Source organism: Pipistrellus hanaki (assembly GCF_964339955.1).
Source record: "Pipistrellus hanaki genome assembly, chromosome: 4".
NCBI lineage: Eukaryota > Metazoa > Chordata > Mammalia > Chiroptera > Vespertilionidae > Pipistrellus > Pipistrellus hanaki.
This window is the reverse complement of record NC_140506.1, coordinates 21931921-21959177: the sequence shown is the minus strand read 5'-3', so window position 1 is coordinate 21959177 and position 27257 is coordinate 21931921. Positions and strand designations below refer to the sequence as shown.

Here is a 27257-nt window from a genome sequence, read left to right as displayed (position 1 = left end):
TCTCCCTGCTCTGTATTCAGAGGCATAAACTTTAAAGAATGATCTTAGAGCTTTATCTTGTCTCCACTTGCTATTCTGAAGATAAACTGACTCAAAAGGGAAAAGTGAGATATATGGTATGATGGGGTGAAATTTCAGACCAATTACACTAGCCAACACAGACTGTGCTTATTTTAGCTTTCTATGGATTTATATTTATTAACTAGCAATTCTCATTTCAACCTGTTACAGGTTGAATTGAATCCCCCCTTCACCCTCCAAAAAAAGCTATATTGAAGTCCTAACCCCCACTACCTGTAAATGTGACCTTATTTGGACATAGGGTCTTTGCAGATTTAATCAAGATGAGGTCTTTAGGGTGGGTTCTAATCCCATAAGGCTGGTAAGACAAACACACACACACACACACACACACACACACACACACACACGGAAGACAGCCATGTGGACATGGAGGCAAAAATTGGAGTGATGCCGCCACAAACCAAGGAATGCTGAAAGGAAACTTTTGGTTTAAGGAAACCTTTGGAGCAGTGGTGGTCAACTGGTGGCCTGTGAGGTCCAAAAGGTTGGCAACCGCTGTTCTAGAGGCATTGAGGGCACATGGCCCTGCAGACACCTTGATTGTGGACTTGCAGTCCCCAGAACTCTGAGGACATAAATGTGGGTTGTTTCAAGCCACCCAGTTTATGGTACTTGGTTGTGGCAGTTCTGGAAACTATTCACAGCCCCCTTAATTGTTTATGAGCATCCCTGAGGAAACAGGCTCAATTCACTCCCTTAGCAAGTGGTGACGCTAGAACTCTTAGCCACTAAAGTATGTTGCTTCTCGAGACGAGCTTTAAATCTCACTCACCACTTGTGAGGCGTGAGATGCTAAAGCCGGACAGCCATCCTCTCTGAGCTGGTCCATTCACCCATGAAAGGGGAGAAGCACCTCAGTCACACAGCCCTCAGACCCACACTGCACAGGCTCCGCACAGTGAGCCGCTCAGCACAGTGAGTGAGGGAGAAAGAGCGGTGGTCTCCTTGCTCAAGGTTGAAAATCTAGCTGATGGAAGGACCTATGTCCAACTCTACAGTTTGTGGGAGGCCTGCCTCCTCCCCAAAACCCTAATAGTTATTTCAAGTCTTTAAAACTTAACTTTTAAAAAAGATAAAAGCTCCCATATAAATGTATTTTCTTACTAACTAAAGAATTATTTCTGCATAATTCTATAATTATGTTTATATTCAAAGGACTCTATGGATTTATATTTATTAACTAGCGATTCTCATTTCAACCTGTTTTTCTCACTCCTCCTCCTTACCGTATATTATTTCCTCTAAGAAAATGTAAAAGAACCAGGGAGATAAAAAATTGTTTTCCTTACTTTTGTTAAAAGAGGATACTAAGATCTCTAAAGAGCATATTTTCAGTTAGCAGATAGCTATTACAAGGCAGAAGACTTAATAACAATTTATTCTTTACATACTTTATTATACTTGATTGTTTATTGTATAAAAGTATTTATGATAATTATATTAAATTAAAATTAATTTTAAATTTATCACCAATAATTATATACATCATATAAGTAAAACTACAGACCATTTCCAGACCATCAGTCCATAAAGAAAGGGCTGTTTCACAAATCATATTCTTTTTCTTATATTGAGTCCCATGAAAACACAAGTTCTTTCACGATATGAGTTCCAAAGCCAGTATTCCTTCTCCTTACCAACAAATGCCAGCTTTTTGAGAAAATAGTTTCCTTTGTAAATATTCCACCAATTCAAGTTTTGATTTTAGAGTTTCAATATCATAATAAGGAATCTGTAAAAGGAGGAAAATAAAATTTGTCATAATCCTTCACAATCTAAAACTCCCTTAGTTTTTTTGGTTGTTTCTCGTCCTCCTCTACAGCAGAATATAAGCTCCTGGAGAGCAAAGATCACACTAGCTTATCCATCCTGTAGCCCCAGTGCCTACAACAGCACCTAGGTTCAGTAAATACAAAGCAGAGCATGCGAAGAAAATTTGGGCTCCGGTATTGTCAGATTAGGGTGAAAGGTGGACTTGACCTGGGAGCTGATGAATGACCACAGACACTCAGAGTGGGAGACCAGTGTGGTGGTGAAGCAGCTGGACATAGGGAGGAAGGCCAGAGAGAATGGAGGGGGCTGAGGGAGGGAGGGCAGCCCCCGAGCTCAGAGCAGAGCACCTGGCTGCCAGCTCGGGACTGCTCCCAGAGCAGAGGGCCTGGGATATCGAGACGTCCAGGACCTTTGACTTTATCACCTAAGCAATAAGCAATAAACATAAAGGCTCTGGACACACACTGACACGATTAGTTTTAGGAAAATTAATCTGAGAATGTAGAAAAATGGAGAGGAAAAGAGTAACCAGGCAGGAAAGCAGAGGGCAGACTGGTGGACAGTGTAGAGCAGTGATCAGCAAACTGCGGCTCGGGAGCCACATGGGGTTCTTCAGCCTCTTGAGTGTTCTAACGCCACTTCTTCAAAATAGATTCGTCCAGGCCGAAAATCAACTTCTGTGCATGGGCCACAAAGTTTAAATCGCACTGTACGTGCGCGCCCGCATGTGGTTTTTTGTGGAAGAACAACACTCAAGGGGCCAAAGAGCCACATGTGGTTCGAGAGCCGTGGCTTGCTGACCACTGGCTTAGAGAGTTAGGGAAGCTCCACGTCAACTCATTGTGGCTCCTCACATGAGACCTTCTGCCAAGATTTATGATGTAAATACAAGTAAGGCCTTAAACATTAAGTGGTAATGAGGATACTGGTTTCAGTGGGCTATCTTGTCCATTTTTATTCATAAAATCAGGTGGAAATTAAAAGACATTCCAATAATTTTTTAACTGAATACCCAATAAAATATACAGAGGATGTATTATAGAACTGTACACTTAAAACCTATAATTTTATTCACCGATGTCCCCCCAATAAATTCAATAAAATAAAATGCTCTCGACCTTAATATAAGTGGGCTGAAAGACCACTTAGTAACCTGGAAAAAGCAAATCTAAAGTAGACATTGCTTTGGGGGTAAAAAGACGCAAGCATACCTGAACGACCTGATAACCAAGTAAGCGCAGGTGTCTTTGTTTAATAGCTTCCTTTCCCAGTAAGTGTTTGCTATTCAAACAAAATCTTTTTGGACCATCAATACATAGTGCTACCCTGAAAAATCAGAGAGAGAGAGTCAATTTTTAAAACAACCCAATATATTTACATATTTTTAGTTGCCAGACTTTATTTGGGATTTGCTTATTCCTAGTTTCAAGTAAATAATGAATCTGTTATCCTTTAATCTGTCAAGAAAACACTCAATTGAGGTTCATATAATGTTACAAGTATTTTCCAAAACTGGTATGCTGCAAAGTAGTTTTAATTACCAGAATGTTTATTCATTTCACTTTCTAAGAAGACAATCCTTGTTTATCCTCAGCAAGTAACATTAACGACAAAAGTTTTCTTACCTTTTATGTACGTCTTCATGAAATATAAATGGTAATACAAATCCTTCTTCATCTAATTTAATTTCAACATCTGGTGAGAGAAGAAAGGAAAAATTCTTCGTGTGATACCCTCACAAACACTATCTTCCTTGCCTCCTCGTCTGTTTGCATTCTTCCACACTGCATTTACCAACTGGCTGAAGGCTGCAAAGTAATGACCACACCAGACAATGGTGAGATTTTTAACTTAACCGGGTCTCTAATCAACCAAATCAGCCTGAAACTAAGAACACTCACTACACAAAAACAAGGAGTGGGTTCTCAAGTTATTGGGGGATAACAAGAATCACTCACACAACTGACTCCTTCAATCCAGTGAAGAAAATCCTTTAAGTTAAGCAATGCTAGACACCTGTGCACAATGAACCGTTCTTCACTGGAGCACCCAGAGCCACCAGGGGAGTAAAGCATCCTGCACCCCCACACGTGGTCCCAGAGAATGGATAGGCTCCCCTTCCTTCCCACTGACGCTCTACCTTTTCTAAAAAGGAGCCCATACCGGAGGACAGTGAGATGTGAGAGCCGTAAAACACTGTTCTCTTTGAGTTGATTTTTTTTTCATCATTAATCTTTACAAATTTGTAAGGGCAGAAGGACTTGGACTCTCTGGTCAGTGCTGTCCAACACTTTCATGATGATGGAAACACTTATACCTCTGTTGTCCAATATGGCAGCCGTGAGCTACCTGTGGCTACTGGACACTTGGAAGTGTGGCTAATGTGACGAGGAACTGAACTTGGAAATTTTTTTTAATTTTAATTATTTTAAATGTAAGTGGCCACTCTACTGGACAGCACTGGCCTAGCGTACAACAGCAGCTAACGATGTCTGAGCACTTACTGTAATTCTCGCATTATTTCATAGAATCCTTAAACAAGTCTAAGAAGTCACTATTCTCCCATTTTACAGAAAGCAGCAAGCAGAAAAGGTTAAAAACTCTTGCCAAAGACAGCCTGCTGTACGTGGCTAACACACGGGGACTCAACCCCAGGCAGTCTTGACTCAGCCCGACTGCACACCCTGGTTCTACTTCGCCTTTAGGGAAGGGCAAGTACATTTTGTATTTCCAGACCTTCTATGGCTACTAAGTTGCAAATATTGCCAATGAGAATTAAGGCTGAAGGTTAGTAATCAACAAAACCCTCTATTACTCACCTATTGTGTAATAATAGGGTGTTAACACTTTTGAAGCAAAATATGATCTTGCTCCCAAAAGGTCAATCAATCCAAACATCACATATTTATAAAGATGAAAATCCACAGGTGTCTCCAGGGAGCAGCATGGAGTAAGAAATGATTTCACTTGATATTTAGGAAGAAGTTTTGGACCCTACAAATTGTATATGCAAATATGAGAAAGAAAAATAAGATATAAAACCAACCAGATAATAAAAATTTAGAAGCCCTAGCCAGTTTGGCTCAGATAATAGAGCGTCAGCCTGCGGACTGAAGGGTCCCAGGTTTGATTTCGGTCAAGAGCACATGCCCGGGTTGTGGGCTCAATCCCCAATAGGAGGCATGCAAGAGGCAGCCAATCAATGATTCTCTCTCATCATTCATGTTTCTAGCTCTTTCTCCCTCTCCTTTCCTCTCTGAAATCAATAAAAATATGTTTAAAATAATAATAAAAGAAAAAAAGTTAGTAAAACATTGATATTAGCTTATGAGTGATGAAATATTTTTAAGCGGGATAGGAAACCTAGAAGCCATAAAAGATGGGATATATTTGACTATAGAAAGCTTAAAACTTTCTATTCAGTAAGGCATCATAAACCTTAAATTAAAAAACTAAGAATTAAACCAGAAGAAATTCTGTACAACACACACAATAGCTAAAATCTGTTTTACAGTGACTCTGATGGGAAAAAAAATAAACCCAATAGAAATATGAGTTATGGGGTAAAAAGGCAATTCACAGCAAATGTAAATGACCAATACACTTGAAACTATGCTCAACTTCCTTATTGCTCATTAAAATACAATTTAAAAATGTGATGATACTATTTTTCAGAGTCGAATGAAAAATTAAAGGGATTAATGTCACAATACAATAGAAATGGGGGAGATGTGGTTACCCCCACACTCCAGGGTACTTGATGAGACACACAAACTCCACCTCCACCTAACTGCATCAGATGACAGCCTTCACTTAAAAGTGTACCCAGGATGATTTAGGATGTGTTCAGTCCAGAGACACACTGCTATGGGGCTAACACCCTCAGCATGGCTCTCTGAATACTATTAATCTAACCCTACAGCATCTTCCAAGGAATCTCACACACCAGGAAATGGGTCCTTCAAGGACAAGAAAACAATAGTAGGGTAGATTTATCAAAGAAAAGGCTATCTGGTGGCCACTAACTCCAAATGAATGAAAGTTCTACTTTTTAATGAGGTTGAGACAGATCAAAAGAGAAGGAACTAAACAAAAATGTTAGATGGCTGGGGAGAGGGAACTAAAGAAAACTGCCCCCATAGAGAAATAAAGCACAGCTCATGCTTTTACCTTATAGAAAGGGCATTCGAGGATGGAGGTTAACAAAAGCTGGGTCAGTTGTGCTAGGCTCAGTCTGTCCAAATATGATTCCTCACCTGAAATAAAAAGCACCTTAGTCATAAACTTGAATTTTGATATATGTAATGAGAGAAAAGATTAAGAATATAAAATGTTCATTTATTTACTCCAATAGTTACTCTTAAATGACACTATGAAAAGAACATGTTGCAATTAATTATGCCTTTATGCCTTCTTGCTTGCCATCAATGCAATCTCATTTTAGCTTCCAAGAATTGAAGCTCCTAACTAGAGAATATAAAAGAGGGACAAAATGTTAGTCAAATTAGTGGAAGTTTTTGGAAATTGATATTGTTGACATATCTGGTGCCCTTCAAATAAGGTACTATTCTCTCAAAAAAAATTTTTTTTTTCTACAGTTCTCTTTCACAAAGATTCAAACATGTTGCTGTGACTTTTACCAGTTCCATCACCGCAGCCCCCTGGAACACTGTTTCTCAGCTAGGGAAGCAGTCTGATTACTGGAAACTGTGTTCTCACTCGATGGGCAATGTTCTAGAATGCTTTAATTCTGCATTTACACTGCCATCTACAACGTCAGATGTCCTCTTTAGTTTATTATAGGGGGAAAAAGTGAAGCATTGCTCATTGCTCAATGTAAAAGTTACATAGGTGACTTGAAAACACCCTTAAGTTCAAAGGTTATTTTTTTCCACTCCCAGAAGTTATAACCAACTCACCTTGCAGCTTTTGAAGAAAATAAGGACTGAATATTTTCCCCATGAAGTTGACTGGATGGCATTCAATAAGCGAACACGAATGAAGAAGTCTCAATAGCGTTTTGGGAGGAAAAGAGTTGAAATGAGTGAATAATATATCTTCTAGCTTTCTAAATAAAGCAGAGGCATTTGGTGGCAAATAATTGAGTTTCCCAAATGGTTCGATCAACTCAGAAATCTGACTAGGGGAAAATTTTTCCGAATGGCAAACAAACATCTCTGCCACTGCATTCAAGATGGGTTTTGAAAGGATCCGTTTTCTGCTGCAGTACTCCATGACTTTGCTGACAATCTCGGGGTCCAAAGTGAGACACAGCGACACTACGTGCTGCTCCAGGGCTGTTATAAAAAACCGGTCATGGTGCCCAAAGTATATGAAAGCCTCTAAGACTTTTCCAAGCTCTTTATCAGTGAAATGAGGGATATGCCTCACCACATACTTAGCCAATTTTATAACCAGAGGAAGTGCGTGAGTTTGATCGAGAACCACGAGGGCAGTGAGCATTTGGCTTATTGATTTAGGACTCAGAGTGTACACTATTGATAGAGAAAAGCTGTTTATCTTATTTAGAAATGTCTGGTGTTGGTCCACCTTTTCAGGACACGCCTGCAGTATCCTATAAAGGGCCACAATATCCTCAGGGGTAAAATCTTCCAATTTTTCACGCTGCAGTTGATTTATAATCAGGTCTAGGGTGGCACAACCTGGACCTTCTAGTTTAAGCAGACTTTCCGCAAGAACACAAAGACTGTGGACTTCCAGGCCGCCCGTTTTGACCCGATGTTGGCATTCTGCCACCAGGGTCAGTAACAAGCTACTTTGGGGATCCACACACAACAGAGTCAAGGCTTGCAAAGCAGTCACCAAACCGGTGTTTGACAGATTGGAGGGTTCCTGTTCAAACTGAACACATAAAGCTTGAAAGACGGTATTGTCTATTATTTCCTTTGGCAGCCTTTCATCACCATCTTTTTCTCCCACTTCGCAAATCCGTTGTAAGGCTCCGGCTGCCATCCTATCAGGCAGCGTTTGCAGCGTGCTTATGAAACCCAGCACCTCTTCTGGTGAAGTGCAGTTGTTCAGTCTCCTGTAAAAGACCTGTTCGTCCATGTGCTCGAGATTTTGTTCAAAACTGTCCCAATCCTGAACTGGAGGGAACACTGGCTCACCAACTGGACGCAGGTCATTTCCGTTTTCTGAATGGAACTTTTTACAGCAGGCATGATGGAACCTGACCCTGAGAGGCCCAGGTTGTAGTGAACAGAAGAACCATGGGTACAGATGTCCCCTGACTGCCTTGTGAACATGATGTACAGGTTGGTTTTTCAGAGCACCCAGAGCTCCATTTATCCGAAAATCAGAGAAATGACAAAGATTCCTCCGCAAGGTGATTAAAGCCATGCCATCGGATTCTCAACTCTTGATTTGTAACTAAATATAGGAATAAAAAAACATGGTCAAATATATAGAGAGCGTGCCTCGTTCAACATCAATACTTATGGAACTAAGGAAGAGTACCCCAAGTAAGTGATTAATAAACATTTCCCAGCAAAACCTAAGTTCTAGAAGAGTAGCGCCCCTTAGAAAATTGGCTGTCATCTAGTAATTTGCCTGGTACTGTTGTGCTTTCCGAGTACGAAATCAATGCTCTTAACAGCACAATAAATTAAGCACGTTCATCATCATTTCATAGGTGAGGACACTTAAAGCACAAAGAAGTAACTGTATCCAGTTTACACAGCTAGTGAGTGGCAGAGCCCGGATGGATTCAAAGTGCAGACACAGACACATGTCCTATAAGTTGGTGGATGGAAGGAACTGCGTCTGGTTAAATATGTGTTTTTCATCAGAGCTGGGAATCCCCGGATGTGGAGGGCCCACTACAATTAAGTTTTGGGCGAGTCAAAAGTTATACCGGATTTTCCAATCCATGAAGGGGGCGGGGGGAGCAGGGTGTGGGTGCGCCTAATGCCTGCATTGTTCAAAGATAAAAATAATAATAATTTAAAAAAAGCAATGAGTCAAGTGGCCAAAATTCCTATAGGTCAACGAAAAGCAAAACATTTTTTAAAGGTGCTTAAAAGCTCCCGCGGTTTTGGTTCCCCCTGGGAGCTAGGATTGAGGAAGAATATGGTCTAGGCTGGCAAACGGCAAATAAATGAATAAAATAGGTACAACCATGCAAGTCAATAAGGGGAGGTCCAGATCTAAACGCCCCGCTGTGGATTTAAGAAAACGGATGTGCAGGGAAAGAGGGGACGGGCGCCGCGTCCTCCCGGAATAAAAGGACCCCAGAGCCTGGCGCCCCAAACCCGGCGTCCCTGGGACCTGCGCTCCAGCACCGGCCGGGCGCGGCGGCCTGAGAGGGCAGGGCAGGCCAGTGCAGCACCGGAGTCTCAGCAAGGACACGGGGCTTAGAAACCAAGCCCTGCACCCGCGCGGACACCTACCGAGCTCAGCTCAGCCCTCCGGAGTCGGAGCAGCTCAGGCCGGTCGGCCTTCACTTCGCACGCCGTGGAGGACCCGAGCTGTCTGGCGCATGCGCGGGGACAGAAAGCCACACACCACCCCCCCCAAGCCCGGCGCACTGTGATTGGCCCAGCTCCTCCCGAGCTCTCCGCACGCATTGGTTTGGACGACGAGCGCGCGCCGCGACTGTGTGCGCAGGCGCTGGAACCAGGACAGCGGAGCCACGCTCTCCCCGGGCGTCCCCGGCTGGGCCCTCGCGCGTGAGTACTCTGTGGTCGCTGCACCCGGTTTTGGGCCATACACCCAGCACTAGCCGATGGGGAGGCGGTTCCAGGTCGGCGAGGGTAAGGGCTTCCCCGTCCAACCCAGGGCGTTCCAACCCTGACCCCTGATCGGGAGAAGGGCGCGCGCTGGTCGATCTGAAGCCTGGCCCCGCTGGGCTGCGGGCCGAACTCGGGCTGCGCGGCCGGGGCCAGGCGGTCACCCGGCCTGTGCACCGGAGGAGCTGGTCCCGAAGGTGGCTGTGCACCCCTGTTGGATCGGCGTCTTTATTCTGAACGCCTTTATAGCCTGGGTTAAAGGGCACTGTGGGGGCGCGGTGGAGACTCAGGCATGTTCGGAGCGTGGACCCGGCAGGCTGGACTGTCCTGCTCCACCGCCCCTCCGCCTGGCCTTGCTTTGCGGGTGCCAGGGAACCGCCTCGGAGAAATGTGGGGACCAGTACAAGGTGGTTGGAGGACGAAGAGGTTCTGTCCGTTCTCTGAAGCGCCTACACCCGTGCGCGGCCCCCAGGAAAGGTTGCAGGTGGTTAGCTGAAATAAAGAGCGTGGGTCCTGTCACTTTCTCAGGTAGTGAGCCCTGAATGTGCAGTGTCCTCATATGCACTCATTCACGCGCGTTCCTTTATTCTGTTAATTCATTGAGCACCCGCTGTGTGCTAGGTGTGTTCTGTTCCCTAAGCATATTCCGTGGCTATTAACATGTTCCCTAGCACAATTCTTTTATTTTATTTTTTTATGTCTTTGTTGCTTAATTTGGCCAGAAGAGCATAAAACTGTTGGTGGTTCATTCATCAAAAAGATTTTGGTTTGGGTTTCAGTTTAACTTTTTTCCCTACTAATTAACCGTGCCCCTGTTGTAGAGACTGAATAATATGAGGAGAAGTCTGTGCATGTCCTTTATTTTGTTACTGGTTTCTCTTCAGGAAAGACGTGAACTAGTAAAACTATCGACTGGATTAGAAGTATTTGCCTTCCATCAATCCATATTTAAGTACAGATACACATGCACTTGCCTATATTTGATATTGGATTAAATAATAAAACACTTTTATTAAGTTCATTACTAGTTTATTTAGCAGAAGCAACCCAGACTCCTACAATTTTTAAAAATAATTCTTTATTGCCGGGACCGGTTTGGCTCAATGGATAGAGTGTCGGCTTGGGGACTGAAGGGTCCCGGGTTCGATTCCGGTCAAGGGCATGTACCTTGGTTGCGGGCATATCCCCAGTAGGGGGTGTGCAAGAGGCAGCTGATCGATGACTCTCATCGATGTTTCTAACTCTCTATCTCTCTCCCTTCCTTTCTGTATAAAATCAATAAAATATATATAAAAAATAAAAATAAAATAATTCTTTATTGTTGAAAGTATAACATATGTCCCCTTTTTTTCCCCATTGACCTCCCTCCAGTCCCCTACCCCCGTCTCCCCCCCCACACACACACACACAGGCTTTCATCCCCCTATTTTCTGTGTCCATGGGTTATGCATATATGCATACAAGGTTTTGGGTTGATTACCTCCCACCTTCCCTACGAGATCCCATACTCTGTTCCACGCTTCCATGTTTCTGGATCTACTCAGTCATCCATTTATTTTATTACTTAGATTCCACATATGAATGCAATCATGTGATACTTGTCTTTCTCTGACTGGCTTAGTTCACTTAATATGATACTCTCCAGGTCCCTCCATGCTGTCTCAAAGGGTAAGAGATTCTTCTTTTTTACTGCTATACGGTATTCCATGGTATAAATGTACCACAGCTTTTTTATCCATTCACCTGCTGATGGTCATTTAGTCTGTTTCCAGATCTTAGCTACTGTAAATTGTGCTGCTATGAACATAGGGGTGCATACATTCTTTCTGATTGGTGTTTCTGTTTTCTTAGGATATATTCCAGAAGTGGGATCACTGTGTCAAATGTGGAATAAAGGAATGCGCATAAAAATGGCAGTTCCATATTTAAGTTTTTGAAGAAACTCCATACTGTTTTCCGTAATGTCCGCACCAGTCTGCATTCCCACCAGCAGTACACTAGGGTTCTCTTTTCTCCACATCCTCGCCAGCACTTGTCATTTGTTGATTTGTTGATGGTAGCCATTCTGACAGATGTGAGGTGATCCCTCACTGTCGTTTTAATTTGCATGTCTCTGATGATCAGTGACTTGAGCATGTTTTCATATGTCCATTGACCATCTGTACGTCCTCTTTAGAGAAGTGTGTATTTAGGCCCTTTGCCCATGACTCCTACAATTTTAATTTTAAAAGTTTTACTTTTCCCTTTTTTACTGGAAGAAGAGCAAGAAAAGAGGAATCTGATTTATGGAGCACTGCTGTGTCTCAGCCATTGCTCGGTGCTTTGTTTCTCTTTGTCAGTAGGCTTTTCTGTGGTGACCCCCATTTAGAGGGTGAGAGAGCTGAGGCACAGATCCATTGCGAGGCTTGCCAACGCTTCTGCTGTGTGACTGACCCTGGATTGAAGCCCAAGTCGTCTGACCCCAGAATGATTTTTGAGACATGGAATTAGAGCTTCATTCCTCTAGTCTCCTTGGTTTGATAAATTCTATTTTTTATGACGCTTTGAGAATTAGTGCTAACAAACAGATTCAGAGAAGTGTATTTCGTATTTTGTGTGGATATTGTTGGAATCTTTTTTTGAAGATTATGAGGGAGAATTAATACCTGCAGTTTGTTACTACTTTATTAGAAAGAAAATCCTCTTTTCTCTGTTTCATTTTCAGCGTAGCTACTCCAGCTATAGCGTATGCCTGAAGGAGATGAGAAGGTTTTTGTTACTCTATGCTACGCAGCAAGGACAGGCAAAGGCCATAGCAGAAGAAATATGTGAAAAGGCAGCTGCCCATGGATTTTCTGCAGATCTTCACTGCATCAGTGAGTCAGATAAAGTAAGAGCTGTTATTCCTGCAGTTTTTACTGTTTTATGCTTTGAAGATATTTTGGTTGGGAATGATGTAAAACAATAAAATAGGACTTCATCCTTTTTTCTTAAATACTCAGAAGTTATTATTTTGTCAAGAGTTTTAAGATTCCTACCAGCTTTTCTTTTTTATTTTACACTTAAGTATCCATTTGAATTAGACTAAACTGTCTCAAAAACTGAAACAAGTAAGTACTCAACCAACATGGAAGCAGTAGTTTTTGCCTTGTTTATCTCATGGGATGGCTCTGAGAACAATGAGATGCATGGGTTCCCACGGATATGTGTGCTTTCCACTTCATGAATCTCAGGGCCCCATTTGTTTTTCTCCAAAATAAAGACCTTATCATTTGTGTCAGAGTTCCTCCAAGTGAAGGGGTACTTAATTCTTCTGTGAAATAGAATTTAAAGCAGGAGTGTAAAGATCAGGAGAAGACTCTGCTTCTTTAGGTCAGAAACTAATTGTGCATTCTTTCAGTCTCTGCCATCTATCATAATAAAAGCATAATATACTAATTAGACTGGACGTTCTTTCAGATGACTTTCTGGACAAAAGCCAGGGCTGCCAGGGAAGCCTGGGTCCCAGGTGCCAGAGGGAAGCCAGTGGCAGCAGCTGGGGGAAAGAAGGCCCCTACTCTTGCACGAATTTTGAGCATTGGTCCTCTAGTAGGATCCATAAGAACTTAACAGATCTATGTTCTTACACTTAGTTCTGTTGAGACCTCCAGATTTTACTGTTTTATGTAATCCAGGTCGTAGCAACTAGCAGCGGCTTTCATATAAGCACAAGCTGAAGCCTTAGCTTAGCCATTAGCAGTCAAATTCAGTTCAGTACTTCAAAAACTGCCCTGCTAGTACACTCACACTCAAGTTTACAGCTTCCTCTGTTTTTTCCCACACGTCTAATTGAAAAGAATTATAAACTCAACTCAAGGGCCAAGGTGACTCCTGATGTAGTCACTCACAGGGAGTGTCCTGGAAGACACCCCTAATGGGCAGGTTTTGTAATTCTGTAGTAACTTCAAAGTAAGTTTACATTATGGGTGCCACAGTTTGAATCTTACAAAAATAAGGTCATCATATAACTAATCCTGACTTGGCCCCTTGGGTCACCTCACCACCGAGGTCTGCAGCTATCTGAAGGTTAGGTGAGTAGTTAGTGTTTTTCAATATCAAGTTAGTAACATCTTCTCAGCTGAATTGTTTCTCCAATTTTTTTTTTCTTCTCGTTTCTCCAGTTCTTGATCCAAATTTGAACAGATAGCTCTCTATTTCCTAGATCACGTGAATCCTTTTCAAGCTGAAGTTACTTTTACAGACTGTGTAGAGTTTAATATATAACTTGTGAAGTGCCCAATGAGCGTTGACTTTCCTATAAAATGTTAGCTCAAATTTTTATCTATTAAATCAGCATGAAAAGTAAAGTGAATTTGAGCCAAACTAGATGCCATTTGTTAGCAGTAGAGCTCATACAATCATAAATAGAAACAGTGCAGTGCTCTTTTTGAAATATTTACATTTAGGTGAACATCTGAATGAAGAAGCTTGATTTTAAGACTTGGAAACACCGATAATCCCAGTTTATCACTGCTAATGTTCTCTGCTCTCTGGGACACTGCGGGAGTGATTGCCGAGTGCCCTGATAGTGAAGAGTAACAATTTGCCTTCCTTCCCAAGTTGAAAATGCTCTGAGTGCCTCTCTGCCCTTATGCCATAGCCAATACTGCTGGCAGGTTCAAGACAGGAAACTAAGCTGATTGTAAGTCAAAACTACACATAGCAGTAGGACTGACATGACATTCTTGTTTTGTAGTATGATCTAAAAACTGAAACAGCACCTCTTGTGGTGGTGGTTTCTACCACGGGCACTGGAGACCCACCTGACACAGCACGCAAATTCGTGAAGAAAATACAGGACAAGACGCTGCCAGGTGATTTCTTTGCTCACCTGCGGTATGGGTTATTAGGTATGTACTATATATATCCTGCTCGCTGTGCTGTCATTAGTGGCTTTAATTCTAGTATCTGAATGTATCTTCCATATGTTATAATTTATCTTAGACTCATAAACGGATCCTATTTTTGTTGGGAAAGTACATAGACATGATTAAAAAACTGAGACATTTAAGCTGTTACTTTGAAATTTGCAACCAAGCCTGAATATGTTAGCCCATTTTCATACCAGGAAACATAGAAACAATTCTAAGTTTATGCAACAGAAACGTAGCCAGTGATTGTTTACATTGTAGATGTACCTTGTATGCTCAAGGTTAGGGGTCAGTAAACCCTGTAAAGGCCCAGATGGGTATTTTAGGCTTTGCATGCAGGCCATGTGGTCTCTGTAACAGCTACTCAACTCTGCTGTGAAAGCTTGAAAGCTGCAATTACAGTATGTGAACAAATATATTTGACTAGGTGCCAGTGAAATTATATTTACCAAAAAAAGAGAGGCGTATTTTGCCCATAGGCTATAGTTTGCAGACCCTGCACCAAATCAGAAAAGTCTGTAAATATTGTATGTTTTTTAAACCTAATTCTTGTTTTAAGTTTTCATATTTTTATACCAATTGATGGAAAAAAGAATGTGAAAAAATTTTTCTGTTAACAGTGGCCAAAAAATATTAGTTGTTAACAAATATTTTTAACAGTGGCCAAAAAATATTTGTCTGATACTTCTACATTATAAAATAAAAGAAAATTATTTCATATTTAGTATTACTCAAAGAAAAAATAATAAAAGTATATCTTCTCCATCAAAAAGGGGATGAATGGAATTGTTTGAAATGTTTGTATCTTCTTTAAATCTATAGCTTATTGTGCACTGATAACCTATTTGGGCTCTTTAGGTCTGGGTGATTCAGAATACACGTACTTCTGTAATGGGGGCAAGGTGATTGACAAGCGGCTTCAGGAGCTGGGTGCCCGGCATTTCTATGACACTGGACATGCGGACGATTGTGTGGGGTAAGAGCAGTGCACTCCTGTCATATCCAGGGACCCCGATTGTACATGATGAAAGGTAGTGAATTTAAGTGCCTCATCCTTCTAAGTATCTGCTAATGGGTGAAATTACAAAAGATGTCCCAGTACAGTTACCTTTGTCTAAAATGTGTAGGAATTTGTAAAAGTCAGCAATTTGTTTAGGAACTTAAATATCCTATATGTATGCCTTTCTCTGACTGCACACAGGAGAGTAACTCAGCAAGGGACCTCTTGCATGGAGGTGAGGCCATGCATCACTAATAGGGAACGCAGATCCGGGTCTTCACTGCAGGCTACATTCTTGTCACTCACTTACATCTTAATGCCCACCAGAAATACAATTTTCAATTTCATTACTTCTATTTACTTTTGCTTTTACAACTCAGTGTTCCACCCTATTGCCACCCTTTAAATCCTCTTACAGTGTATTCAAAGATCTGATAGATGTTGATGGTCCTATAACTCATTCTGTCTTTTAACCTTTAACTATTTTAGCCAGGTAAAAGGACACTTATTTTTTTTCTATCAGGTGCATACATTAAATTAATTCTCATTAGATTTATGTTTATGAATAATGCCAAGTTCAGCCAATGTCTTGCTTTTTTGCATGTTATAACCTTGTGTGAATGTGTTAGATACACTTTTATTCCACTTAACTCCCCCTCATGTCCATCACTGCCTACAGCTGTGGTGGTCTGCCTGCAGCTCTACTACTGTAGATCTTCTCCATGTCCCCAGTGCACATGTTTTTGATGGTGACAAAGCTCTACCACATTTTCTTGCATGTTACTTTTTAGTTTTGTCCCTTTATACATATTGGGCTTTCTTCCAGAATTTTGTTGACATTAAATGTTTATTGCCTTATGTGAGCTGTTTAATTCCTAACTCCTTATATAGTTCCTTAGCCTTTTATTGTGTCCATATTTTACTTCTTTTCAAATACTTTTGGTTTCTCTGATCATTTATTGGATCAGGCATTAAAAATTTTTAATCTAGCCGAAACCGGTTTGGCTCAGTGGTAGAGCATCGGTCTGTGGACTGAAAGGTCCCAGGTTCGATTCCGGTCAAGGGAATGTACATTGTTTGCGGGCACATCCCCGATAGGGGGTGTGCAAGAGGCAGCTAGTCGATGTTTCTCTCTCATCGACGTTTCTAGCTCTCTATTCCTCTATCCTCCTTTCTGTAAAAAATCAATAAAATATATATTTAAAAAAAAAAATTTTTTAATCTAGGAGAGAAACCAATATGGCGGCATAGGTAAACACATAAACTGCTGCCTCACACAAAATTTCAAAATTACAACTAAAAGACAAAACGGACATCATTCAGAACCACAAGAAGGCTGGCTGAGTGGAAATTCTAAAGGAAAGAGAAAAGCACACAGATACTCACAGGAGCTGTGGAAGGCAGAGTTACAGAGGCACATGCGCAGAGAAGGCTGGCAACCGAGTACGCGGCTGACTTTCTCACTCAGGAGGGAGACAAAAGCTCCCATCTGCTCTGAACTACAGTTCTAGGTGAGACTCTGGGGACCCAGACTCATACAAGGAGAAACTGGACTGTCTAGAAGCTGGTGAAACTTGAGGGTGGTTTTCTCTCAAGGTGCTTGCAATGATTACTACGGGACACTGAGACTCAGGGGCCTCTTAGGGCAGGGCTGACGGGAAACGGTTGCTGTTTGCTCCGCCCTGAGACTTCATCCCATCCATGGTGAGCACAGAGGCTTTTGCATATGAATGGCCTAGTCCTTTGAATTCTAAACTTACCTAACAAACTGCAGCTGAGTCAGTGAGACCCAGAACATCCAAAAGAAGGCCCAAGGCCCCACAGCAGCTTGCATTGCTTCACAGCTGGGCCTCATCTGGGCACCTCCGAAACCCAAACAGAAGAAGAATCTGCAGATCTTTCCATAGCTCCTGCTGGATGGCCTCAGGCAGAGGCTAAATTTGCACCTCTTTGAAGATCCAAGAGACAGTGTACCCAGGGGTCAGAGTGGGACCATCCAGATTACAACTCCTCAATTCATAAAGGACACACTTAGGGGGCAGACTCAGTGAGCACCAAAGCCCCACTGAAGCAAGTCTTGTCTCATTAGGGTGTCTCCAGCACAGAAATTCTCCCATCGTAGACACAGCTGATCCTCACAGCCAATTTGCCCGGAGGTCATTTCCTCCCAGTGATACCAACAACAATCAAGGCTTAACTACAACAAGACTGTGCATACCGCCCACAAAGGAGTGCACCAAGAGTGGACTGGAGAGGCTTAGCCACTGGGCCTTATAGGACACCAAACACACAAAGCCACTCTATCTACTCAGGGAAGCAGCCAAAATATGGAGACAAAGAAACAGGTCACAAATGAAAGAAATGGAGGAAAGCAAACAACTGGATATAGAGTTCAAAACCACAGTTATAAGGTTTTTCAAGAATTTTCTAGAAAAGGCCAATAAATTTAGCAAGACCCTCAAGGATATGAAAAAGGACCCACTAGAAATTAAACATACATTGACTGAAATAAAAATAATATACAGAGATCCAATAGCAGACTAGAGGAACGCAAGAATCAAGATTTGAAATACAAAGAAGCAAAAAACACCCTACCGGAAAAAACAAAAAGAAAAAAGAATCCAAAAATATGAAGATAGTGTAAGGAGCCTCTGGGACAACTTCCTAGTGTATCAACATCCAAATTATGGGGGTATCAGAAAAAGAGAGAAAGCAAGATACTGAAAACCTATTTGAAGAAATAATGACAGAAAACTTCCCCCACCTGGTGAAAGAAATAGACTTACAAGTCCAGAAGCACACAGAACCTCAAACAAAAGGAATCCAAAGAGGACCACACAAAGACACATCATAATTAAAATACCAAGAGTAAAAGACAAAGAATCTTTTTTTTTTTTTTTTTTTTTTAATATATTTTATTGATTTTGTACAGAGAGGAAGGGAGAGAGATAGAAAGCTAGAAACATCGATGAGAGAGAGTCATCGATCAGCTGCCTCTTGCACACCCCCTACTGGGGATATGCCCGCAACCAAGGTACATGCCCTTGACCGGAATCGAACCCGGGTCCTTCAGTCCCCAAGCCGACGCTCTATCCATTGAGCCAAACCGGTCTCGGCAAAGACAAAGAATCTTAAAAGCAGCAAGAGGAAAAGTTAGTTACCTACAATGGAGCACCCATACGATTGTCAGCTGATTTCTCAACAGAAACTATGTAGGCCAGAAGGGAGTGGCAAGAAATATTCAAAGGGATGAATAACAAGAATTTACAATCAAGATTACTCTACCCAGCAAAGCTATCATTCAGAATTGAAGGTCAGATAAAGAACTTCACAGTTAAGAAAAAGCTAAAGGAGTTCATCACTGCCAAACCAGTATTATATAAAATGCCGAAAGGTATTCTTTAAGAAGAGGAAGAAGAAGAAAAAGGTAAAAATAAAAATTATGCACAACAAATACATATCTATCAACAAGTGAATCTAAAAATCAAGTGAATAAAAAAAAAATCTGATGAACAAATAATATATTATAGAATCAGGGGCATAGAAAGGGAGTGGACAATTCTTGGAGAGAAAGGGGTTTGGGGTACGGGAAAAGACTGGACAAAAATTGTACACCTATGGACAAGGGGGATGGGAGGTAAGGGCAGAGGGTGGGGGGAGAACCGGGTGGAGGGGAGCTATGGGGGGGGGGGGGGGGAAGAGGAACAATTGTAATAATCTGAACAATAAAGATTTATTTTTTTAAAAAGTTTAAACCTATATTTCTGTTGCATGTCTTAAATTTTCAGCCTAACTATCTTGAATTTTCTCTTTTCTAAAATTAAAATATTTTCCAGAAAACACCTCTTTTAATGTACCACCATATTGAAGGGGTTAAGAACACAGATTGGAGTCCAAATACCTGGTTTAAATCCTTGATCCCTCACTTACTGACTGAAACCTTGGTCAGATCACTTAAGCTTTTTATGCTTCTGTTTCTCCTTTGTGAAATCAATAATGATGGTATATATTGTGTAAGGTTCTTTGGGGACAAAAGAATTAATATAGGTTGTCCTCTTGGAATAGTACCTGCCATGTAATAAGCACTGATGAACATTCGCTGTCTCTCTGATTATTGTCTTCATATTTCTGAGTTGTGAGACCGTTTTTTTCAATGTAACTGTCATTATTGAACTCATTATTTTATGTATTTGCTTTCCCAAAGGTTCATGAAGGTTAAATGTACTGTATAACCAAATTTTGAGCTATGTACTATGTGAGCACCTAATGAATACAATGAAATTAGCAGGAGTCTGTAATAATAGAGTCTAAAATGTGCCTTTTCTTAATAGTCATTTTGTGTTATGAATTGGAATTTAATTGGTACCTCCTTTTGAGTTGTGATTAAAGATGACAATAATGTTATTTCCAAGATTCTGACACAGTTGTTCTTATCTGTTCACTCATAACTTCTCTGTTCAAGGAACGTGGAGAATGTTATTGTGGAGTAGTCACACTTCGTTAGGAGTAGGTAGACCAACACATTTCAGATGTACTTGTGAAGCAGTTCTGCTTCCCTGAAGGAGGATTGCTTTTTCCTCCGGTGTTCTGCCTCCCTGCAAATTTTACCAGAAAAATCGTTCAGAACTTAGAGAGGATTTGAACAATTACTTAGTTAAAAGAGTTAGCATTTGGCCAAAACCGGTTTGGCTCAGTGGTAGAGCGTCGGTCTGCGGACTGAAAGGTCTCGGGTTCGATTCTGGTCAGGGGCATGTACCTTGGTTGCGGGCACATCCCCAGTAGGGGGTGTGCAGGAGGCAGCTGGTCGATGTTTCTCTCTCATCGATGCTTCTAGCTCTCTATCTCTCTCCCTTCCTCTCTGTAAAAAATCAATAAAATATATTAAAAAAAAAAAAGTTAGCATTTGTTTGTATAATTTCTTAGCAATATTTTAATATGTAGGGGAAAAAGATTAGTAAATTGACTATACAAAGAAAGATACTGCATTTAATTGATAAAATTATAATTTTTATATTAGAGTAAATCTGTGTTAAGTTTAAGTTCTGTTAGCCACATCAGAATTTAGCATGCCAGTTTAAAATTAATTTTTTTAAAAAACTAAAGATTACCAACTCTATTTTAATAAATTTATTAAGAGGAATAACATTCTATTACTACTACTAAAATACCTTCATTTCTGTTCTTTAACTTTTATACATGCTCATATTTTTTACAGCTCAGTGCTAATGAACTGAGAATAATGTTCTACTTTTTAACTTAGTCATTCATCATTAATTTTTGTATCCTGAATAGTCTTCCTAGTGTTTTTCACAGTTGCCTAGGATTCTGTGAAATGAACAGACACTGCCATTACCCATTCTTATGTTTTTGTTATTTTTATCTTTTATTGATTTCAGAGAGAAAATGGGAGAAAGGGAGGGAGAGAATCCATTGGTTACCTCCTGCACGCACCCCAATTGGGGATCAAACTCAAAACCTGGGTGTGTGCTCTGACCTGAAATTGAACCTGCCACCCTTTTGGTGTACGGGAAGACACTACAACTAACTGAGCCACACCTGGTAGGGCAATTCTTGTGTATTTAAATGGGATAACTCAGGTATTTGTTTCTTTTTCCCTTTTTTTACAACAATCCAGTTTAGAACTTGTCGTTGAGCCGTGGATTGACGGGCTCTGGGCTGCCCTCACAAAGCATTTTGTGTCAAGTAAAGGAATAGAAGAGATGAGTGTGACTCTCACAACAGCCTCCCAGAGGATGGACCCCGTGAAACCAGAATTAATACACATCGAATCACAAGTTGAACTCCTCAGATTAGATGACTCAAGAAGAAAGGATTCTGAGGTTTTGGAACAAAATGCAGTGAACAGAGACCAGTCAAGTGCTTTGATAGCAGAACTTGAGTCCTCACTTACCCATTCAATACCCCCACTTTCCCAGGCCTCTCTGAATATTCCTGCTTTACCACCGGAATATTTACTGGTGCATTTGCATGAGTCTCCTGGCCAGGTAAGCAGCCTTGCTTCATTCTATGTATTATCTTACCATAGATGTGGGGGGTTTTTTGTTGTTTTTTCTTTTAGTTTGTTTTATTACATTACAACAGAACCCAACAATCTATGGCCTGCTGGCCAAATGTAACCCACCACCTCCCTTGTGGTTTGTAGAGTTTTATTGGAACACAGCCCATCCATTCACAAGCTTCTGTGGCTGCTTCTGCATTGCTGTGGCGAGTTGAGTATTTACCTCAGAGGTCTGCCCCCATGCACTGTAGAAGCTGTTGTATTATTACATTACTTCTGTCTTTGAAGAAGTAAATGATTAAGAGCTCAGTTTCTCTGATATTTTGGAGAATTAACTTCTTGGTTTCTTATTTTAGATGTGAGTCAGAAAAGGAAAAATTGTTGTGGGCAGTCAGGATATTATCTCAGCAGCTAATCTTAAAGGAATCCTTAAAATCTTTTCCAGTGTGGATTTTGGTATCCTGGAGGCTCCATTTTAGGGATTTTTTTTTTTTAATATATTTTGATTTTTTTATAGAGAAAAAAGGAGAAAGAGAGTTAGAAACATCTATGAGAGAGAAACATTGATCAGCTGCCTCTTGCATACCCCTTACTGGGGATGTGCCTGCAACCAAGGTACATGACCTTGACCGGAATCGAACCTGGGACCTTTCAGTCCGCAGGGTGACGCTCTATCCACTGAGCCAAACCGGTTTCGGCTATTATTCTTGATAATATCTTATAAACCTGTTATTATCTATAATAATAACAGGTTAATAATAACAGGTCTTTTTATTTGCCTAGACTATTTTTTCTATCCACTAAATGACTTCAAAGGATTCTGTAAATTTTTACACTCATGTGAAATAATAGCTAACTTCTCCCCATGGCTGCCAGTATATGGTTTTCTGAAATTTTCTACAGTGTGCTTATGGTAAATTTTCAGTGCAGCCAGTTTGTTAATGCAGAGCCAAGTCTGCTTTCTTAAGATGCTTGACTGGAGTTCCACAGGAGCTTTCTTAAACCACACCCTCAAAGCTGCAAGCATAATTTGTAGTTCTTTATTTTCTTCTTAATGAAGAAATACTTAGACATTTGAGAAACAAGTTAAGTACAACTTTCAAATACATTAGAGCTATTTGCAAACATCTGATGTAATATGCATTTTTTTAACATCATATTTGCGGGGGGATTATTTATTTCAAAGAGGAAAGGAGAGGGAAAGACAGAAACATCAATGATGAGAGAGAATCATTGATTGACTGCCTTTTGCACACCCCCAACTGCGAATCAGGCCCACAACCCAGGCATGTGCCGTTGACCAAAAGTGAACCTGGGACCTTTCAGTCTGCAGGTCAACGTTCTATCCACTGAGCCAAACTGGCTAGGGCAGGATCATCTATATATATAAAAACCTAAGTGATCAGCCCACTGGCCAGTAGGTATGATGCACACTGACCACCAGGTGGCAGGTGTTCAACACAGGAGCAGAAACCACAGGCATGGAAACATGGAACAGAATGATGAATCTCAGGGGGAAGGAGGGAGGGGGAAGGAGGGAAGAGATTAACCTAAGATCGTATACGCATACTAGTGGCCTGGTGCACTGATTCATGCACCAGTGGGGGTCCCTGTCAATTAAGATCCTTTGCCCAATTTTTATTAGATTATTTGTTGTTTTTAATTAGAACTTAGAAACGTCAAGTTGGAAAAGGTGTGGAGATGGTACAGAATTGGATTTCTTTACAGTTTCCCAGGAGATGTGCTGTCTAATACAAGCACCACTAGCATGTGTGGCTATTTAAATTTAAATTCGTGAAAATTAAATAAAATTAAGAATCCAGTGTTCAGTAGACACATGGGACTAGTGGTTCCTATATTGGCTAGTAGGAAACATTCCTGTTATCGAGAAAGCTCTGTTAAACATCACTGTCCACAAGTGAAGATTCTTGTGACCATCCAGACAGACATCTTTCAGTCTTAAACATCTGTCGTTTCCTTCAGAATCACCTCCCTAAAATATGCATGCATGCTGTTTCCTTCTGCATAGCTTATTAGGAAGACTATTAGACATGTATATGAGGATGCTAGTATCTAGTACCCATATCTCAGAAATTCTAAAGTCTAACAGACAAGACGTTTCAAGTGTAGGTGAGTTTCTCTTCTGAAAGATAGAGAAGCATCTGTGTGTAGTCACTCACCTCAGAAAAGAATACTTAAATAGCCCGGATATTTTATAAGAGCCTATAGATCTCACCTTAGTTACACAGTGAAGCAATGGTAAGTATTTTTGAAAATTGCATTTAATAATGTCACATTTCTTTCTAAAGGAGGAAAGCCAAGAATCTGTGACTTTAATGGATCCCATTTTTCAAGTTCCAGTTTCAAAGGCAGTTCAGCTGACTACAAATGATGCCATAAAAACCACTCTTCTGGTAGAATTGGACATTTCAGTAAGTTGCAGAATTTATTTCTCAGCACAGTTATGTTGTCAAGAAGTGCAGAGAGACTTGAGTGGCGTTATAGTCTGTACACTCAGGAAGAGGGAGAGTCTGGCAGGACCACCTGCCTTTTATCCTTAACCCATCATACTTCTCCCCACTCACACCTGTTTTCTGCTCATTCTGGGAGGGCCTAACATGGGGGGGAATCAGATTGAGAATAGTATTGCTGCCTTACACATTAAGCCAGGAAAGAATAATGGAATCCTAACAGTATTTTCCATATGAGAAGAGCCCTGGAAGAAATCGGATTACCTGAGATCAGCCAGCTAGCTGGAAATAGAGTTTAGACTACACAGTCATGGACAATTCATTTTTCAGTACTGGTTCTCATTCCTTTGAGAATCTGAAGGAAAATAAAAATCATTGGCCCTCTTTCCAGAGAAATTATTATATAAATATTTTCTGCAGTTTCAGGAAGCAGTATGTACTCCATAGTCTGAACTCCATCCACAAGCTCCTCTTCAATGATTCCCCAATCCATTACTCAAGTTAGGAAACTGATGGAGAATCCTGAGACCTCTTCCCGAAGTACTTTCTTATAACTCAAACCTCTGTTTTGATGAAGGTCCTGAGAAGTGCAGTGGGTTGCGATTTCAGAAAAATGAGGGTGCATCCAGAGTTATGTAGATTTAATTGAGTTTCCTAATAGTGAGAAAGAAATACAACAGGCATCAAGATTTTGCTTAGGTATTTGTTTTTGAAAGTTCTTAATATCCTATGTTGTTAAATATTCTGTACACATAAAATAAAATGTTTTCATGTATACAGAATATTTAACAACTTGCAATATTAAGAGTATTCTGCTGTCCTATGCTTTTGTACTTACTCATAAAGAGGCAAAGGGTTGGCCAGCTGGTGGGTCCAGTCTGTCTCCCTCACAGGCTAGGGGTGTGAGCCTGTGTGGTCAGAGGCCTCCTGCAGGACCCTGGCCTGTGTAATAGGCAGTGGGAATGGGCTCCTCTCCAGCCCATGTTTGTTCACAGCCAGATGGTATAACATTGTCAACTAGTGAAGGAAAGAATAGTGTTCTCTCCCATTCTGTTTCTCCCCAAAGGAAAAGAGTAACACAAAAGGAAATTGAAAACTAATACACACAACCTGGAGTAGTTTCCTTAGTTCATAATGTGTGTGTGTGCCTGTGTATATATGTGTATGTATGTTTTCATAGGAGGTTTTTTTTTTTTACATGGATCACTAACATACTACTTTCTGAGGTCCCTTACTCTTTAGAAAATGAGGAAGGTCTTCATTTCTATTGTGTAAATACTCAATGAAATAAAGCAAAGTGCCAAGGCTGGTTTGGCTCAGTGGATAGAGCGTTAGGCTGCGGACTGAAAGGTCCCGGGTTTGATTCCGGTCAAAGGCATGTACATTGGTTGCGGGCACATCCCCAGTGGGGGGTGTGCAAGAGGCAGCTGATCGGTGATTCTCATTGATGTTTCTAACTCTCTATCCCTCTATCTTCCACTCTGTAAAAAAATCAATAAAAAGAAAAAAAAAAGAAATAAAGCAAAGTATTGGATAAATGTGGAATTTCATTTTTAAAATAACTTCTGATAAAGTATGTTCATTCAGTTTATTGGTCTTGTGAGCTTTTTTTTTTTTTACAATTAGAATCATTTTTTTTATTTATGTATTGAAATGGTCATTATAATAATAATAAAAAAAACCTATGATTTGTTGCTCATAACTAAATTCTTTAATTAATTTGGGATTTTTTTTGTTGGTTCTTCTCTAGAAAACAGATTTTTCTTACCAGCCTGGGGATGCCTTCAACGTGATCTGTCCCAACAGTGACTCTGAGGTGCAGAGTCTACTGCAGAGATTGCAGCTCGCAGACCAAAGGGAACACCATGTCCTCTTGAACATTAAGGCTGACACCAAGAAGAAAGGTATGTCTCCTTCTTAAGGTGTCCTTGGGACAACCAATCAGAGGTGGCAAATGCCAGTGCACCTCCCCCCAGGCTCCCATTCAGCACAGAGGGTCAGCCACATGCCAGGCACTGGCTGTTGGATTCTTGACCTTCACGTCAGTTACAGAGTGAGATGATGATGGATTTTATGCTTATTGGACAATACCAACGTTAAAGGGGAATGTAACTGGTCTTAGAGAAGCAGGTTGGTTAGTTGGGCTAATATGTTGGTTTGCTTTTTGCAATAAACATTATTTTGGGGACCCTTTCCCTTTCTCCACGTGAGAGTCCATTCTGTGGAACTCTTCCCCCTCCCTACGTAGGAGTCTGTACTTGTTCTTTAATAAATTTCCACCTTTGCTATAAAAAATAAATAGACAATTTGTTTTTAAGTTCACATATTAAAATGTCACACAAGGAAAACTTCTTTATTATATGAAATTTTTTAAAAGGTTGTTTTCCTATTATGTTTATCATGGCATGTTATTTAATATAAATAATTGCTTTTACTCATAATTAAAGGAAGTTATTTTTGTTGTTATTTCTTAATCTTGAACTTGAGTTCAGTCAACTCTACCATTCTTTTTGAGAATCATACATGTTGTTAATAGACTACTGCCACATTTAGCTTTTTGTTTCTTGGTTTTGGGTAATTTTTTTTATTTGGCATACCTGGATTTGTTCGTCATAGCTATTGAATTTGTAGTTCTTTTGTTTTTTTGGTAAGTTACGTTTTTCTGTTTTATTTATTTTGGGGAAATTTTTTGACTGAATAAACTATGTCACAAATCCTACTGTAATTTGATATACTATAATGTAAGGTATTACTGTTACTTATGTTTTTAGGATGCAAAACATTTTACTTCTTATTTTCTGTGTCATGAACGCCTTCCTGTCTCCCTGAAAAGGAGCAGCCTTGCCCCAGCATATACCTGAGAGATGTTCTCTCCAGTTCATTCTTACCTGGTGCCTCGAAATACGAGCAGTTCCTAAAAAGGTACTTTTCTTTCTTCTTTGGGGAACTATTTACAAATATGCTTAGTTCTGTGTTAGATTTATTAAATAGACCTGGTATCTGCTCTTTGAAGGCTTTGAAAGCACAGCATGCTTTCAGAATTATTTCCCAAAGGTGTGTAGAATCTTTACAGTTGTCATAGGCAAATGTTTTTATATTGTGCTTACATTTAAATTTTATGTTTTCTATTGAAATGAGATTTCTTATATAGGGTTTTTTGTTAGTCTTTTTTGGACATTAACTTGATGTAGCACATTAGTGATGAAGTGACCCTAGATGATGACCTTGTGTTATCCAGCTTCAGATTGACACCTTGTCTCTCTAAAGAGGGCA

General features: G+C 40.5%; 2 protein-coding genes across 6 annotated transcripts in view; one reads left to right on the top strand and one right to left on the bottom strand.

Annotated features, from left to right (window-relative positions):
• Positions 1 to 1470: 1470 nt before the first annotated feature.
• Positions 1471 to 9367, bottom strand: FASTKD3 (FAST kinase domains 3). 2 transcript variants are annotated; one of them, XM_084880438.1, is made up of 7 exons: positions 9267 to 9367; positions 6777 to 8247; positions 6028 to 6113; positions 4677 to 4851; positions 3483 to 3552; positions 3069 to 3183; positions 1471 to 1816 (listed from the first exon to the last, which is right to left on the bottom strand). In XM_084880438.1, exons 2-7 carry the CDS (start codon positions 8215 to 8217, stop codon positions 1718 to 1720), a joined length of 1986 nt encoding a protein of 661 aa, XP_084736564.1. In that variant the 5' UTR covers positions 8218 to 8247; positions 9267 to 9367; the 3' UTR covers positions 1471 to 1717. The 2 variants fall into 2 exon arrangements, 1 of the variants encoding a protein (XP_084736564.1); XR_014794743.1 differs by lacking the exon at positions 1471 to 1816 and having other exon boundaries at positions 3483 to 3665; positions 9267 to 9347.
• A 106-nt stretch (positions 9368 to 9473) lies between these two features.
• The window catches only part of MTRR (5-methyltetrahydrofolate-homocysteine methyltransferase reductase), a 29402-nt gene continuing 11618 nt past the window's right edge, over positions 9474 to 27257 (top strand). The window contains exons 1-8 of one of the 4 annotated variants that reach the window (XM_084882607.1): positions 9474 to 9545; positions 12310 to 12460; positions 14320 to 14473; positions 15353 to 15470; positions 21130 to 21499; positions 23823 to 23945; positions 25735 to 25888; positions 26818 to 26906. In XM_084882607.1, the coding sequence (XP_084738733.1) occupies positions 12431 to 12460; positions 14320 to 14473; positions 15353 to 15470; positions 21130 to 21499; positions 23823 to 23945; positions 25735 to 25888; positions 26818 to 26906 (1038 nt within the window). In that variant the 5' untranslated portion in view covers positions 9474 to 9545; positions 12310 to 12430. Of the gene's footprint in view, positions 9630 to 9973; positions 10134 to 12309; positions 12475 to 14319; positions 14474 to 15352; positions 15471 to 21129; positions 21500 to 23822; positions 23946 to 25734; positions 25889 to 26817; positions 26907 to 27257 lie in introns of those variants that run through there. The other 3 variants (XM_084882604.1, XM_084882605.1, XM_084882606.1) reach the window with 3 other exon arrangements.

Excerpts from the sequence above, each read along its gene's own strand:
- FASTKD3 (XM_084880438.1), bottom strand. The coding sequence starts at position 8,217 with ATGGCTTTAATCACCTTGCGGAGGAATCTTTGTCATTTCTCTGATTTT. Across the intron at positions 6,114-6,776 it reads TTTTCTTCAAAAGCTGCAAG|GTGAGGAATCATATTTGGAC; the intron begins GTGAGTTGGTTA and ends TTTTTATTTCAG. Across the intron at positions 1,817-3,068 it reads TTGGTTATCAGGTCGTTCAG|ATTCCTTATTATGATATTGA; the intron begins GTATGCTTGCGT and ends CTCCTTTTACAG.